The following is a 17,563-nucleotide window of genomic DNA, read 5'->3' as shown; positions in this document are numbered from 1 at the left end:
CACAACTGCACTCATCTCACACGCTAGTAAAGTAATGCTCGAAATTCTCCAAGCCAGGCTTCAGCAATATGTGAACCGTGAACTTCCTGATGTTCAAGCTGGTTTTAGAAAAGGCAGAGGAACCAGAGATCAAACTGCCAACATCCGCTGGATCCTCAAAAAAGCAAGAGCGTTCCAGAAAAACATCTACTTCTGCTTTATTGACTATGCCAAAGCCTTTGACTGTGTGGATCACAATAAACTGTGGGAAATTCTGAAAGAGATGGGAATCCCAGACCACCTGACCTGCCTCTTGAGAAACCTGTATGCAGGTCAGGAAGCAACTGTTAGAACTGGACATGGAACAACAGACTGGTTCCAAATAGGAAAAGGAGTATGTCAAGGCTGTATATTGTCACCCTGCTTATTTAACGTATACGCAGAGTACATCATGAGAAACGCTGGACTGGAAGAAGCACAAGCTGGAATCAAGATTGCCGGGAGAAATACCAGTAACCTCAGATAAGCAGATGGCACCACCCTTATGGCAGAAAGGAAAGAACTAAAGAGCCTCGTGATGAAAGTGAAAGAGGAGAGTGAAAAAGTTGGCTTAAAGCTCAACACTGAGAAAACTAAGATCATGGCATCCAGTCCCACTGCTCCATGGCAAATAGATGAGGAAACAGTGGAAACAGTGTCAGACTTTATTTTTTTGGGCTCCAGAATCACTGCAGCCATGAAATTAAGATACTTATTCCTTGGAAGGAAAGTTATGACCAACCTAGACAGCACATTAAAAAGCAGAGATGTTACTTTGCCAACAAAGGTCTGTCTAGTCAATGCTATGGGTTTTCCAGTAGTCATGTATGGATGTGAGAGCTGGACTATAAAGAAAGCTGAGCACCGAAGAATTGATGCTTTTGAACTGTGGTGTTGGAGAAGACTCTTGAGAGTCCCTTGGACTGCAAGGAGATCCAACCAGTCCATCTGAAAGGAAATTAGTCCTAAGTGTTCACTGGAAAGACTGATGTTGAAACTGAAACTCCAATACTTTGGCCACCTGATGGGAAGAGCTAACTCACTGGAAAAGACCCTGATGCTAGAAAAGATTGAAGGCAGGAGGAAAAGGGAACAACAGAGGATGAGATGGTTAGATGGCATCACCAACTCAATGGACAAGAGTGTGGGTAAACTCTGTGAGTTGGTGATGGACAGGGAGGCCTGGTGTGCTGCAGTCCATGGGGTCGCAGAGTCGGACACAACTGAGCGACTGAACTGAACTGAGTTACTTTGCTGTATAGAAAAAATTAACACAACATTCTAAATTAACTATACTTCAATAACATAGATCAGATGCTTTTTGGCTATGACATTTAAATTTCTCTTTAAACATGACATAGTCAATCAGATCTCATTGTCTTGTTTACCTTGATGCTCAATTAGAGTGCAAGCTTCTATAGAATGAGTCTTCTCACACTTTCACCAAATGCCTAGTGAAGTAATGATATTCCCCTCTCCAAATGAAATCAAGAATTGGTTTGTCTACTTAGTTTCTTCTCTAAGTGTGTGTGTGCTATGTGTGCTAAGTTGCTTCCGTCGTGTCCAACTCTTTGAGACCTTATGGACAGTAGCCCACCAGGCTCCTCTGTCCATGGGACTCTTCACACAAGAATAATGGAGTGGGTTGCCATGCCCTCCTCCAGGGATCTTCCTGACCCAGGAATTGAACCCGTGTCTCTTATGTCTCACTGGCAGATGAATTCTTTACTACTAGCACCACACATAAGTTGTAAATTCTAAAAACAAATATTTTAACCCTCAAAAATAACTAATTCTGGATACCTCTCTTTATAAGCAATTTCAGGTGAGTGGGTACAGACTTGATTTACTCTAATAGCTGTATGCAGCAGTGTACACATTCCTTCGTACCTTTCTCAATTTTAGCTTTTATATCCCAGGTCTTCCCTTCTATATATGCAAAGCTTCTCAAAAGCAGCTATTCCTGGTACCTAGCATGCTGCTAAGTTGCTTCAGTCGTGTCCGACTCTGTGCGACCCCAGAGACGGCAGCCCACCAGGCTCCCCGTCCCTGGGATTCTCCAGGCAAGAACACTGGAGTGGGTTGCCATTTCCTTCTCCAATGCATGAAAGTGAAAAGTGAAAGTGAAGTCGCTCAGTCATGTCCGACTCTAGCGACCCCATAGACTGCAGCCCACCAGGCTCCTACAAGCATCCAATAAATATTTGTTGAGCAAGCCCAGTTAATTCCCAAAAGGTATTTTCTACCAGTATTGTTACCTGCAGAAGGAATCGTATCTCCTACAAAACCAGGGTCACGCTTCCTTTTCTTCGGTAGTTTTGTTTTGCAAAGTTGCTCAAAATGAATCTGCATAGGACTGTCCATGGTAAGGAAGTTACACTGTAACAGACCACTTAAGGTGGTAGCAGCCATTTCTCTAACCTGTAGAGATAATCACTTCCATTAGACTTGAGATCCTAAGCCTGGGGAGGTGGGGAGGGTGGTGTGGGAAGTGGGGTGGGGACTTTCCCTGATATTTGTATTCAAACTGTGTGAATGCTCTTTTGCAGTTTCTTAATGGAGAATCCATCAGGCTCTTAAAGGGTCCTGGCCTCAAAACAGATGAGTCACTAACACCAGGCTTACAGAAAGTAAACGCTTACCCATGCTATAAAAAATTTTCCGTACATTCTTTTCCCACTGACTGAGTTTTTCTTATCTGGAGTTTAACTGTAAAAGCAGTGCCAGAGCCTGACATTAAAATAAAACTTTCCTAGACTCTACATCCCTTAAAACAACTGCCGTTGTTATTTTCATTGGTAATAAAGACACAGGATAATTTCTATAATTGGCATACACAGTAGAGATTTATATCCGTTTTAATTCTTACAAACTTCATAGGCTGTTTTAAGACTATAAATACAGTCTATAGAAATACTAATAGTTTTTTCAAATTGAAGTGGGAACTCAAGTTTTGGGAAGACAAAAAAAAAGCTGTAAAAAGTTATACACATCACAATAGTTTCTCCTAAACAGTTGTAAGGAAAGGCAGTAATAATTTGAAAAAATGCTTTGCCACTTATTCCTTCAAAACATTTTTTCTTCAATTTTTCAGTGTGACAGTTTGGGGGTACTTAACATATTCTTTGCTATTTTCATTATAATATATGAAATACATTATAAAATTTTTTATTATTTCATACTTGGTTGCATAGAGTAACAGCTAAGTTTAAGCCTACTACATGGAATAAAATATAAACATAATCTATAAAAGTGTTCTAAAACAAGATTCAGAAAACAGTCCATTTTGCTATAATATCTAAAGGTAGGAAACACTGTCCTTGGAGATTTCCACCTTTCCATTTCTATTCTTTAATGAAAAAAAAAACAAAAAACAAACCCTCTAAAACAATTTACAGAGAGCTGCAAATATTTTAACTGGAGCTTGTCAGAGTTACGGCTACGGTGTAAGTACTCAGTAACTCGACACATCTGCTCCAAAGGACACAAGCAAGCTGGAATGCAAAATTAATAGGTTTCCAGTCCCAGTTTCCTATAGATACAAATGTATTTTCAGTGCTCTCAAATAAAATATATATAATCACTGGGAGTGCTCCACTATATGGAAAACCCATAAAGTCCACAAAATAAAATAAACAAAAATTTCACAAAACTTTCAATTACTTTTTCTTAACCTAAGGCCAATTTAGAAAGTTACGTCTTATTCCATAATTATCACATCATGCTTTTCTTGCATTAGGCTGATGTGAACTAACATGGTCTTTTTGTACAAATATTAATGTTTCCTTAGCAAAAGCTGACTTCGATTTCTCTACCAAGGAAAATAAACAGGGATAACAATCTTTTCTTAAATCTACTGAATAATAGCACCTATGTGTAGATTTTCATTCTCTTGAAACTGCTCTCATACACATACCCATTAGCCCTTTAAAAATCAGTAAAATAAGTAGAGCGTTATCATTTGCAATTTCATAGATAAGAAGACTTTGGTTCATCAGTGTTATCTGCCCAACTGCAAAGAGAAGCCAGAACAAGAATGTGTCCAGTGTTTGTTTACACTTGGGGTATCAAAAGTAATTACAAAGGGCTATGTTAAAATTAACGTTGCTTTACATATTAGTGTGTAAATACTCTTTTAGAGGCACCAAAATGCTTTCTTTAAATTTATTCAAATTTCAGTTTGCTATAACTTAAAATTTTACCTCTAGCTGTTCATCCTCCAAAAGACTTATAACCAGCCACCTGATGTCTTTAACTGCATCTTCATTGTTTAGGAAAATAAAGAGGTTATAAAACACCATGGTCTGGAGGTAGGTCAGCACTGTGTATCTAGCATGCCAAGAACTGCTTCTTGCTGTCTGTGAATGAGAAATTAGTAGAAATGACCAGAACATGAGATGACAGTGGCATTATCCACAAATAATAGAAATTTGCAATGTAACTCTACTTTTACAAGTACAGCCAGAGCAAGCTCATCTTGTATTTCCTTCTAAACAAAAGGGCACACAAGCTGTCTCAGGTGAAGTTACGTATTCTGAATATACGAATGAGAGTGAAAGGAAAGGAACACATGGATGAAAGTCAATTTTAGAAGAGTTATTTATAATTAATGACTTAACTCCTCCAAGGGCTGCATATTATTGTATTTTACTTTTGATAGTAGTAGGTAGGGTAGTTAAAGCAAACAAAATGGAGAACTACTATAGTCTACTGCATAAAAAATACCATTTGAGGCTATTAAAAAATATCTTTCAGTTGTAATCAAACTTAAAAATCTGAAAACTGAGGGAAAGTGTCCATTTTCTATATAACACACATAATAACTGGGTAAAGCTGAGCACAGAGTCACTAAAAATGCAGCTATGGGACTTCCGTGGTGGTTAAGACTCTGAGCTTCCACTGCCGGGGGTGCAGGTTTGATCCCTGGCTGGGGAACTAAGATCCCACAGATCCCACATGCCATGCAGTGTGGCCAAAAAAAAAAAAAAATTTAAATTTAAAAAAATAAATAAATAAAAATGCCAGAAAATAGACACTCACTTAGGTCTTTTTACCACAAATCAGAAAACAGAAATGAATAAAATAAAGGGGAAATGGTAAAAGAGAATGCTCACCCCCACCCCAATAAGCACTTTGTATCCAAGGTGTTCCAAGAATTAGCTCCTTATGTATACAGAAAACATGGGGGTTGAGTGACCTGCACAAAGTCACAGACGTTGGTGGCAAAGCCATGTACAGATTCTAAATCTGTTTCTTTGGCTGACATATGTCTTCTCTCATGCTAAAAGAAGATTCACAATGAATGCAAATAGCAGGTATTGTGTGTGTGTATCACAGGTGACTTTGTGAAATTCTTAGAATGGTAAACCAAAATTCTAACCAAAGATACAAGTTTCTGATATACACTCTTACTTGATTTAGCACCTGAAGTACCAAAGGCACTTGATGAGGGTAAAGCAACCCCTGAGACATTAGTGATAAACATAACTTTGCATCTCTTTTCAGTTCATCATAGCTATTGTCATTTTCCACTGGGGCAATCTAGAGAACAACAAGAACAAAACAAAACAAAGACATAAATTAAAAAACAGCCAGTAAGTACAAAGGCATCCTTACATGAAAGAAATCACATTTTTAACAACTTCTACAGAAAAAACAAACATATACAAAACTAAAGAACAGTTTAATGAATTCCCATGAATCAACCAATTCTTCAACAATGACAAATTCATGGCTATTCCTTTCATTTTCTGCTCCCCTATTGTTCCCCCCCCTCAATTATTTGAAACAAATACCAAACATATTTCATCCATAAGTATTTTATTTTTATCACTGAAAGACAAAGTCTCTTATTTAAAAAACATGTCATGAAATTATGCATAAAAACTCATTACAGCTAAAATATGTTCAGTAGTGCTCAAATTTCTCCAAGTATTTCATACATGTTATCACAATTACTTTGGGGGAATCTGGTTCAACATAATAACCATACAACACTGCATTTGGAATGTCTGTTAATATTTAAGAAGAATCTATAAATTTCCTCTACCCGCTTTCAAAATTCCTTTCTTTTAAAACAAGGGGGATGGGGCAGGTCCTTTGTTTTTACAGTCTCCCTTATTATGACCCCCCTTTCCTGACTACATTCCTTTGCGGCATCCACTGGCTCTAGTTTGTCCTATAAAGAAGCCATTAGATCCAGAGGTCTGATTTTATTCAAGTCTGACTGGGCACAATATAAGTATTAATAGTACTGTGTATTTCCTTCACTTACATCCAGTTTTCTCTTTTTGCGATGAACTATTATAAAAACATAAGTTTCCAAAATAGTGACACTCATTCCTTCTTCGTTGTTGCCTAGAATGCTTTATGGGCTTCTCTGGTGACTAGTGGTAAAGAATTCACCTGCTGATGCAGGAGACATGCGTTCAATCCCTGGATCAGGGAGATCGGAGATCCCCTGGAGAAGGAAACGGCTACCCACTCCAAGATTCTGCCTGGGAAATTCCATGGTCAGAGGAGCCTGGCGGGCTACAGTCCATGGGGGTGCAAAAGAATTGGACATGACTTAGCAACTAAACAACAGTGGAATGTTTTATACAAAAACCTCTTTCTTACTCAGAATGACTTCCCTAACCTCCAGATGTGAAAAATGAAACAATTTTTTAAAGTATCATTAAGAACCAATGCATTTCAACAAATTTGATGGTTTTAACCCACTGTGGTTACTCTTTTTTATAGAGCTCAAACTGGCTCCAAGTCCTTTGAACAACTACAGCATCCTTGGTTTCTGGTATGACAAGATGACCTAGGTTTATTCTGTACATTTCTCGGTTCAAACCATATTTTTTAAAGAGAAAGAGATCATGTATTAGCACACTTTTTCTTTTGAGTATCTGAATCTTGAAGAGAAAGATGCAAGGAGACAGCACCCTGAAGAGACTATTAGATGCTGTTACCCAGGTCTTCAGAGCTGCTGTGGTTCCTACTCTGTTCTTAAGCTGTTACTTCCATTCTACGAACTATGCAGGTATCTCTGAGTAATTGAGCTAATTTACTAGTTTTGTTGGCACAGTCACTTAGTTTCTAATGCTTACAACCAAAATACAAAATAAGAATACAATGGTATAAAAAAGGAATGATCCTAATCTTTCTTTTGCGTTATCATACAAATTTATTATTTTTAGTGTATCAGATCAGATTCAACTGCCATTAAACTGTGCTAACCTGTAGAAAGTGCTGCTCCCTTAAGATGGAAACACGTCCCCTCTCTCGCCCTGACCATTAGCATTTGAGCTCTTGATTATTCCAAGTTAAAGTCTGGTTAAAGACTTGTAACAGACATTTTACACTGTGCTCTCTAGGTCACAGGCACTATCTTATTTCCACCTCGTGAGGGATACTGCTATTATTCACACTACATAGAAGAAGATAACCTTAGATGTTCAGTAGCTTGTCTAAAATCACCAAAAAACAGCACCTGTCACAGAAAGGATTTTAAACGAGATCTCTATTCAAAGCCTGTGCTCTGTTAGTTATTCTTGGTTAAAAATCCTCTTCTCTCATTCTGAAGCAAAATGGAGAATCTTAAAGTAGAATACACAAATAACTGAAACTTGCACCTTGTATTTCCAAGGGTTATTTTGGGGAAGGGGGGTATAAAACTGCTTTTCATGGGACAGGAAAAACAATAGTTCATTTAGAATCAAATAAATACCTCAAATATGTCCAAAACAAAACTACTGATCTCATCTCCACTATTTCTGTGCTCCTCCTACAGTTTAGTCAATGGTATAGTCCCCTCTTTATCTTTACTCTGTACATCTCATCTGTCTACACAATAATGCTGTTCATCTGTGCTGTGAGACCTGCATAACCCGGACCCCTTTTACCATGAAGACCTAAAAGAGGTTCTCAACCTCAATATTTGTATACTGAGGTCACGTGTTAGGCCCGTTACTAGCAAACTATGCAGTACAGTATTCTAGTGATTTACAGTTTTTATAAATTTCAAGTGGATTCAAACCATCCTATCAATCTCATTCTCATACACTATTTGCTTGCTGACTTTTTCTCTGAGTGAAGAAAAGGGGTGGAACTCCAGCTGGTCTAACATTCATTGCATATTACCCACTAACAAAACTATAAGCTCATATTCCATACCCACTGTGAAAGGCAGTGGAAAAAACTTGAAGCACCACTGCCCTAAAGACAAATCAAATCTACACCAAGGACTCACAAGTTACAAAGGCATATATATACATATACTAATAGCCACCGTCCACTTTTACATAGAGAAGACCCCAAAGGTATTCTGGGCATCAGGCCCTACAGGGCACTTTAAAAAGTATTTTAGTAGTGAATCCTTTGAAAATTACCAGGAGTGTTATCTTTTGGAATCTCCTAAAGACAAAACCAGAGAAGGCAATGGCACCCCACTCCAGTACTCTTGCCTGGAAAATCCCATGGATGGAGGAGCCTGGTAGGCTGCAGTCCATGGGGTCGCTAAGAGTCTGACACAACTGAGCGACTTCACTTTCACTTTTCACTTTCATGCACTGAAGAAGGAAATGGCAACCCACTCCAGTGTTCTTGCCTGGAGAATCCCAGGGACGGGGGAGCCTGGTGGGCTGCTGTCTATGGGGTTGCACAGAGTCGGACACGACTGAAGCGACTTAGCAGCAGCAGCAGCAGCAGCAGCAGCAAAGACAAAACACACTGTGGCAGATCAGAAGTTTAGCATGTCATTTGCTTATAAATAGTAACAAGGGCCCTGGTTCTTAAACAGCAACAACTGGACTGACCAGTAGCTATCACATAGTGGTGATATTTGTACTAAGCCTTCCCAATCTGCAATAAGACTATACTTATCCACAACCAACCACAGCATCACTATCAACTATAATTCTGGAAACTACTACATTAATCTTAGTTTACCAGCTTCAATCACTGAGTGGATGAATGATTAAAAACACCTCAGGTTGTATCTTGCAGCAAATAAAACTTCAATATGATCAATGGAGACAGGTTACTTTCTGCAAGTGTTCGTTAGAACCAACGATATACAGTGCCATTCAACATTATAAAATAAATACAATATGCACGCACGTTAAGTCACTTTAGTCGTGTCCGACTCTTTGCAATCCCCATGGACTGTAGCCTGCCAAGCTCCTCTGTCCAAGGAGTTCTCCAGGCAAGAGTACTGGAGTGGGTTGCATTCCTTTCTCCAGGGAATCTTCCTGACCCAAGGATTGAACCCGGGTCTCCCACATTGCAGGCAGGCTCTTTACCATCTGAGCCACCAGGGAAACCCAAATACAATATACTGAACATTTTGATTTTTGGATTTATTACACATTGAATTAAAAAGTCAGAAACAGTTATATTCAAAAATGCCACTGTAACTTTCTTTTAAGCAAGCAGTATTTTCCTAAACTATTATTACTTGCAAATTGGCTCTCAGTGAAACAATATTCTGTCTTTAGACTTTTCACATTAACTGTCAAAATCTTACTCTTACCTAATATTAAAAAGATAATTTCAACAAATATTTAACTCAACGGCACAGGAGCGGCAGCTGCGACAGCGCAGGAATGGCTGAGAGAAGCTACCCCACGTCCAAGGTCGGGGCGGCAACCGAGAGGAGCTACCCTACGTCCAAGGTCAGGGCGGCAGCCAAGAGGACCTACCCCACATCCAAGGTAAGGAGCAGTGGCTGTGCTTTGCTGGAGCAGCCCTGAAGAGATACCCCATGTTCAAGGTAAGAGAAACCCAAGTAAGATGGTAGGCACTGAGAGAGGGCATCAGAGGGCAGACAGACTGAAAACACGATCACAGAAAACTAGCCAATCTGATCACATGGACCACAGCCTTGTCTAACTCAATGAAACTAAGCCATGCCCTGTGGGGCCACCCAAGATAGATAGGTCATGGTGGAGAGGTCTGACAGAATGTGGTCCACTGGAGAAGGGAATGGCAACCCACTTCAGTATTCTTGCCTTGAGAATCTCATGAACAGTATGAAAAGGCAAAAAGACAGGATGCTGAAAGATGAACTCCCCAGGTCTGTAACTGCCCAATATGCTACTGGAGATCAGTGGAGAAATAACTCCAGAAAGAATGAAGGGATGGAGGCAAAGCAAAAATTACACCCAGTTGTGGATGAGACTGGTGATAGAAGCAAGGTTTGACGCTGTAAACAGCAATATTGCATAAGAACCTGGAATGTCAGGTCCATGAATCAAGGCTAATTGGAAGTGGTCAAACAGGAGATGGCAAGAGTGAACACTGACATTCTAGGAATCAGCGAACTAAGATGGACTAGAATGGGTGAATTTAACTCAGACGACCATTGTATCTACTACTGTGGGCAGGAATCCCTTAGAAGAAACGAAGTAGCCATCACAGTCAACAAAAGAGTCTGAAATGCAGTATTTGGATGCAACCTCAAAAACGACAGAATGACCTCTGTTCATTTCCAAGGCAAACCATTCAATATCACGGTAATCCAAGTCTAAGCCTCTACCAGTAACGCTGAAGAAGCTGAAGTTAAACGGTTCTATGAAGACCTATAAGACCTTTTAGAATACCCAAAAAAGATGTCCTTTTCATTAGAAGGGACTGGAACGAAAAAGTAAGAAGTCAAGAAACTGCTGGAGTAACAGGCAAATATGGCGTTGGAGTACAAAATGAAGCAGGGCAAAGGCTAATAGAGTTCTGCCAAGAGAACACACTGGTCATAGCAAACACCCTCTTCCAACAACACAAGAGAAGACTACACATGGACATCACCAGATGGTCAATACCGACATCAGATTGATTATATTCTTTGCAGCCAAAGATGGAGAAGCTCTATACAGGCAGCAAAAGCAAGACCGGGAGCTGACTGTGGCTCAGATCATGAACTCCTTATTGCCAAATTCAGACTTACATTGAAGAAAGTGGGGAAAACTACCAGACCATTCAGGTATGACCTAAATCAAATCCCTTATGATTACACAGTGGAAGTGAGAAATAGATTTAAGGGACTAGATCTGATAGAGTGCCTGATGAACTATGAACGGAGGTTCGAGACATTGTACAGGAGACAGGAATCAAGACCATCCCCAAAATATACCCATTTGAATGCAGAGTTCCAAAGAATAGAAAGGAGAGTAAGAAAGCCTCCCTCAGTGATCAATGCAAAGAAATAGAGGAAAACAATAGAATGGGAAAGACTAGAGATCTCGTCAATAAAATTAGATACCAAGGGAACATTTCATGCAAAGATGGACTCAATAAAGGACAGAAATGGTATGGACCTAACAGAAGCAGAAGATATTAAGAAGAGGTGGCAAGAATACACAGAAGAACTGTACAAAACCCAGATAATCACGATGGTGTCATCACTCACACTCACCTAGAGCCAGACATCCTGGAATGTGAAGTCAAGTGGACCTCAGGAAGCATCATTACGAACAAAGCTAGTGGAGGTGATGGAATTCCAGTTGAGCTATTTCAAATCCTGAATGATGATGCTGTGAAAGTGCTGCACTCAATATGCCAGCAAATTTGGAAAACTCAGCAGTGGCCACAGGACTGGAAAAGGTCAGTCTACATTCCAATCCCAAAGAAAGGCAATGCCAAAGAATGCTCAAACACAACTGCACTCATCTCACATGCTAGTAAAGTAATGTTCAAAATTTTCTAAGCCAGGCTTCAGCAATACATGAACCATGAACTTCCAGATGTTCAAGCTGGTTTTAGAAAAGGCAGAGGAACCAGAGATCAAATTGCCAACATCCACTGGATCATGGAAAAAGCAAGAGAGTTCCAGAAAAACATCTATTTCTGCTTTACTGACTATGCCAAAGCCTTTGACTGTGTGGATCAGAATAAACTGTGGGAAATTCTGAAAAAGATGGGAATACCAGACCACCTGACCTGCCTCTTGAGAAACCTGTATACAGGTCAGGAAGCAACAGTTACTGGACATGGAACAATAGACTGGTTCCAAATAGGAAAAGGAGTACATCAAGGCTGTATATTGTCACCCGGCCTATTTAACTTATATGCAGAGTACATCATGAGACATGCTGGGCTGGAGGAAGCACAAGCTGGAATCAAGATTGCTGGGAGAAATATCAATAACCTCAGATATGCAGATGACACCACCCCTATGGCAGAAAGTTAAGAAGAACTAAAGAGCCTCTTGATGAAAGTGAAAGAGGAGAGTGAAACAGCAGGCTTAAAGCTCAACATTCAGAATACTAAGATCATAGCATCCAGGCCCATCACTCCATGGCAAATAGATGGGGAAACAGTGGAAACAGTGGCTGACTTTATTTTTTGGGGCTCCAAAATCACTGCAGATGGTGACTACAGCCATGAAATTAAAGGATGCTTACTCCTTGGAAGGAAAGTCATGACCAACCTAGACAGCATATTAAAAAGCAGAGACATTACTTTGTCAACAAAGGTCCGTCTAGTCGAGGCTGTGGTTTTTCCAGTGGTCATGTATGATGTGACAGTTGGATTATAAAGAAAGCTGAGCACCGAAGAACTGATGCTTTTGAACTGTGGTGTTGGAAAAGACTTGAGAGTCCCTTGGACTGCAAGGAGATCTAACCAGTCCATCCTAAAGGAGATCAGTCCTGGGTGTTTATTGGAAGGACTGGTGTTGAAGCTGAAGCTCCAATACTTTGGCCACCTGATGAAGTGCTGACTCATTTGAAAAGACCCTGATGCTGGGAAAGATTGAGTGCAGGAGGAAAAGGGGACGACAGAGGATGAGACTGTTAGATGGTATCACCAACTCAATGGACATGGGTTTAGGTGGACTCCGGGAGTTGGTGACTGACAGGGAGGCCTGGCATGCTGTGTTCATGGGGTCGCAAAGAGTCGGAAATGACTGAATGATTGAACTGATCACCTAATGATTTTCCCGTGATGACTTTTTTTAGAGATGTACACAAATCATACAGCCTGAAAACTTATCAACCCTCTGATAATAATTTCTTTTGAAGGTCAAAAGGGGATGCAGCTTTAATTTCAGACATAAACTTACCTTAAAGAACAAAGGCAGAAGCTGAAGTTGTTCTGCGACTGCTGTAGAGAATGATCTTCCTGCACTTGCCATCAGCCATTTCAAAACTTATGGAAACAAAAACAAAGAGTCAGTCTTCACTACTGAGTTAGAGACTACATAAGGTAGAATAATTCTATGATATAGTGCAACCCAGAAAAGCACTGAGAGCTCTTCAATGTAAAGAAAGAGATCATCTGTGTTACTTCAGATTTGATCAGCAGTGTGACAGGATCCTAAACAAAGGTTATCAACCAATCCAGGGAACTGAAATCACTTTCAAAAGAATCAATCGGCTAGCTATAGATAACTATTTATCTACAAACAACCACATGAAGTACAGATGAAAACCAGCCTTCAAACATCCTCACAAAGCAAAAATGATAATGAAATTAGTTGTTTACACTCCTAGTAAAGATCTACAACTCAAAAACAACAAAACAACCTAATTCAAAACTGGGCAAAGACCTTGACATTTCTCCAAAGAAGAAACAAAAATGGAAATGAAAAGAAACAAAAATGAAAAATGAGGGCAATGTAAATCAAAATAAGATACCTTCTTCACACCTACTAGGAGAGCTATTGTCATAAAAACAGAAAACAAATGTTGGCCAAAAGGTGCAAAAGTTGAAATCTTTCTAATACTGCTGTTTGGAATATAAAATGATGAGGCCACTGTAGAAAATACCTTGGTGGCGCCTCAAAAAATTAAACATAGAATTACCCTATGGTATAGCAATTCTGCTTTCAATACCCAAAAGACATGAAAGCAGAGACTCAAATATAACTTTATATTAACATTCATAAAAATACTATTCATAATAGCCAGAAGGCATAAGCAACCTAAAAGTCTACGAATAGAAAAACACTGAAAACATTACACAAAGTGAAAAAAGCCAGACATAAAAGGAGAAATATTTTATGATTCTCCTTACATGAGATACCTAGAATAGGCATATTATAGAGACAGAAAGTAGATTGAAGGTTGTCTGAGGCTGAGGGAGGGGAGAATGAGGAGCTATTTTTTAACGGGTACAGAGCTTCAGTTTTGCAAGATGAAAAGAGTACAAAGATGGGTGAAAGTGATGGCCATACAATAATGTAAACTATTTGATGCCACTCAACTGTAAATGTTATATTATGTACATTTTACCATAATAATTAAAAAAAGAGAAAAAAGTCAGTAGGATAATCTAAAGTATCTGTTTTTAAAGGGGGTTTCTACTAACTTGAGCCACTCACTAGTTTTTAAGAGTTTAATGCCCTGGGTTCGTTCATCTTCTTCACCAATTCCATTTTCTTCCATAACATGGTTCTGAATTTCTTCATCTACATCCATGAGGGGTTTCAACTTCTCTAGAATTCGAGCAGTAAACTCAGGGACACGAGGTGATGCTGTTGGTGCAGTGTTTGGCAAAGAAACATCTATCATGAATATATAGGTCAGCACACTGTAAAATAAAATATATATAGTAAGAATAGATCCCACATTATGGATAAAACTAAGGTTCAAAAGTATGACCCAACCAAAGTAAATCTGCCCAGGACAATTCCTGGAGAGGAACTTGTGCCTACAACTTGTGCCTGTGCCTACAACTCTGAGGTATTAAAAACTGCAGTGTGGCAACCACTCCCCACTTGCTTGTGAGCACAATACCATTCTATTTTACATTCAGAAAGTGCAAGCGTAGTTGCTCAGTCAAGTCGGACTCTTTGGGACCCCAAGGACTGTAGCCCACAGGCTTCTCTGTCCATGGAATTCTCCAAGCAAGAATACTGAAGTGGATTGCCATTCCCCTCTCCAGGGGATTGTTCCAACCCAGGAATCGAACTGTGGTCTCCTTCCGTTCAGAGCCTCTCATCTAAGGTCCCACAATACAATATAAAACAAAATCTGAAGAAAAGTATATCACAAAACTCAACAGTAACATAAACAGTATGTATTATTTGACACCAAAATTTAATAAAAAGGACTCAAGAGGTATACCATACCACAGGGAAAATAATACCCACCTCCCTATTCTTTCCCTAACATTTTTGTAAACCTGGGTGAGTTTGGGCTCCAAATACTTCAGTAGTCTATGCAATAACTCAGGCACTCTCCACTCTTGCTGGGCAAGGCCGCCTTGGAGGACATAGAGTCGACTAAAAATCAAAACAAATGAGAGCTGGGTTAGTGCCCCTCTCCACCTTTGCCTGTCCCCCACTCCCCCACTCTGTGGCATGTGGGATTTTAGTTCCGTAGCCAGGGATCAAACCCATGCCCCTTCAGTGGAAGTACAGGGTCTTAACACTCGAACACAAGGGAAGTTCTGCCTTTACATGTTGACAGTCTGTATTCTACCTAAAACTGTTTCATTTTCAAGCTGACAGTATAGAACAGCATCTTTAGGAAGATTTTATTATTTTTTTCTACATCATTTTCTCTGTATTCCATTTCATCTCCACTACTATACAGACAAAAGAAACAGACTTTAGAATACTCACTGAGTTAATCTCTAAGCATTAGAAGTTTCCTTACTAATTAATATTAATAATAAATGACTTTTTTATTAACAGGATTATCTAGATTTCCTTCTATTGTTCAGTAATTTGTTTTACAGCTCCTTATGCCCAAGTATATTTTTCCTTAAAAGGATTACTATCTTCTTTCCTAATAGGAAAGTGTAAAAAATTAGATCATGTGATAAGGAAGTTAGTAATATCATAATGGTACAAAAGAGCAGTCCTGACAGAAAAGATGTTAACAATAGAGTAGGCTGGACCTACTTTTTGTTTGAACTGCTCAGGCTGCCTTCATTTCTCCTACTTGTTCTCAAGTGAGAAATAACTCTACTTAACATCATAGGTTGTATGTAAATGGACTATGGTCATCACTCAGAAGAACCGGGTTACGATATGTAGCTGTTAGAGGTGCAGAGCTTCACTTCCACTTCTACATCAAGAACAAAGATGTTATCTTTTGTTAACCTCCTCAGTTTCCTTCTTATTTACCATGCATCTACAAAGGATCCTCCTTCACCACTCAGTGGTGATTCCAACAGCAGTTCAAAAAGCCAATGAAGTTTCCGGGGATCTCTGCTTTCCTGTGTTGAAAACATAAAGTAGCAATTAAAACAGGGGCCATATAATTCTGCAAATAAATCAGACATCCTTACTTTAGAAATATAAACAAACCTAAGTCTTGAGGAAGAAAATCAAATTAAAACTTATGGGTGAGTCAAATCCAAATGTAGCTGATGTTAGGAAGAGCAACAGTGAGAAAACTGTCAGCTAATCAGACTGTTTTAAATCAAAGTATAACTGCTCTGCACGTTTCTGTTGTCAAAAATGACACCTATAACCTTGTATCATCTGGCTTTTACTATATATAAGTGACACTTCTAGGTATATGAGTTGGCTTGTCATTTAATCTAAAAATGCAATTATCATGGCAAAGAAGGTATAATTATTACTTAAGAGTTATCACTCAAGGCTTGTTTAAAAGGCTAAACAGCACCATCTCTCCAGTTATGTAAGAGGACAAAATTTCAGGATCAAGAAATATGAGATTTTACATATTTTGAGATAGGGTATGAAATAGTTTGAATAGATCATTAGTGAGACACAAAAATGAAGAGGAAAACTTACACAGGATGTTGCTATACAAGTTCCCCAGTCGTTGTAAGTTTCTACTGTAATGTTGGACAATGCTGTTCGAAGTAGAGGACATAGAAGTTCCCAAAGCTTCTCCACCTACTCAAATAAAATATAGAAGTTAACGATACTCAGAACACTTTTCTTAAACTATCTGTTCCTGCAAACCCACACATACAAATACACAAACTGATCTTTCCTTTATTTCTTAAAAGACCCAAAGAATTGAAGAAGGTATCATGATACATGAAAACATGGCCAGATAATACGGCAATTTCCTCCCCTCTTCCCCCCGCAAAAAAAAAAAGAAAAGAGGAGACAACTTATATGGTTCTGTACAAAATCTCTCCTACTATTGAGAAGTTATCTATTCAAATGTCTGAATAACATAGTACACTGAGCTAAAACAAAACCTCAATCATCTCTGTATTTTGCATGCTTACAGTCACAGGATTGAATTCTAATACAGGAACCAATGACATTTCAATACAATTTAGTATTACCTGAAAGCATCATCTTTACATTCCAAGTTTTGGGTTATTATAAATAGCATTTAAAAATGTGTTCCAGTTACACAGGCAGTGAATATATGGGTCTAAACACTGAACTGCTTCTCATAGTTTAGTGAGAGCACAAATATCCTTGACAAAATGCAGATTCTGATTAATTAGCTCAGGATGGGTCTTGAGATCCTACTTTTCTAATAAACTCCCAAGTGATGCTTAAGCTACAGGTCCATGAACCCTACTTTAGTCAAAAGGACCTATGTTAAGACAAATGGGGAAGAGATGGTTTGTGATAAAATTTCCAGTTTAGCATTAGACTCTGAATAAAAAGGAAAACAAG

The 17,563-nt window shown here is 39.0% G+C and overlaps 1 protein-coding gene across 2 annotated transcripts in view; it reads right to left on the bottom strand.

Moving 5' to 3' along the window:
* PSME4 (proteasome activator subunit 4) overlaps positions 1-17,563 on the bottom strand; it is a 100,283-nt gene that overhangs the window by 3,751 nt on the left and 78,969 nt on the right. For both annotated transcript variants that reach the window (XM_086326922.1, XM_086326923.1), the window contains 8 exons: positions 16,712-16,816; positions 16,076-16,167; positions 15,095-15,226; positions 14,324-14,532; positions 13,064-13,149; positions 5,431-5,559; positions 4,221-4,376; positions 2,277-2,439 (listed from right to left, as the gene is read on the bottom strand). In XM_086326922.1, the coding sequence (XP_086183048.1) occupies positions 2,277-2,439; positions 4,221-4,376; positions 5,431-5,559; positions 13,064-13,149; positions 14,324-14,532; positions 15,095-15,226; positions 16,076-16,167; positions 16,712-16,816 (1,072 nt within the window). The remainder of the gene's footprint in view (positions 1-2,276; positions 2,440-4,220; positions 4,377-5,430; positions 5,560-13,063; positions 13,150-14,323; positions 14,533-15,094; positions 15,227-16,075; positions 16,168-16,711; positions 16,817-17,563) is intronic.

This window comes from Bos grunniens, chromosome 11 (assembly GCF_055505025.1).
Source record: "Bos grunniens cultivar Pamir isolate PY7600 chromosome 11, Bosgru_T2T1.0, whole genome shotgun sequence".
Classification (NCBI taxonomy): domain Eukaryota; kingdom Metazoa; phylum Chordata; class Mammalia; order Artiodactyla; family Bovidae; genus Bos; species Bos grunniens.
The sequence above is the reverse complement of the archived record's forward strand: the minus strand, read 5'-3'. Positions and strand labels throughout refer to the sequence as shown.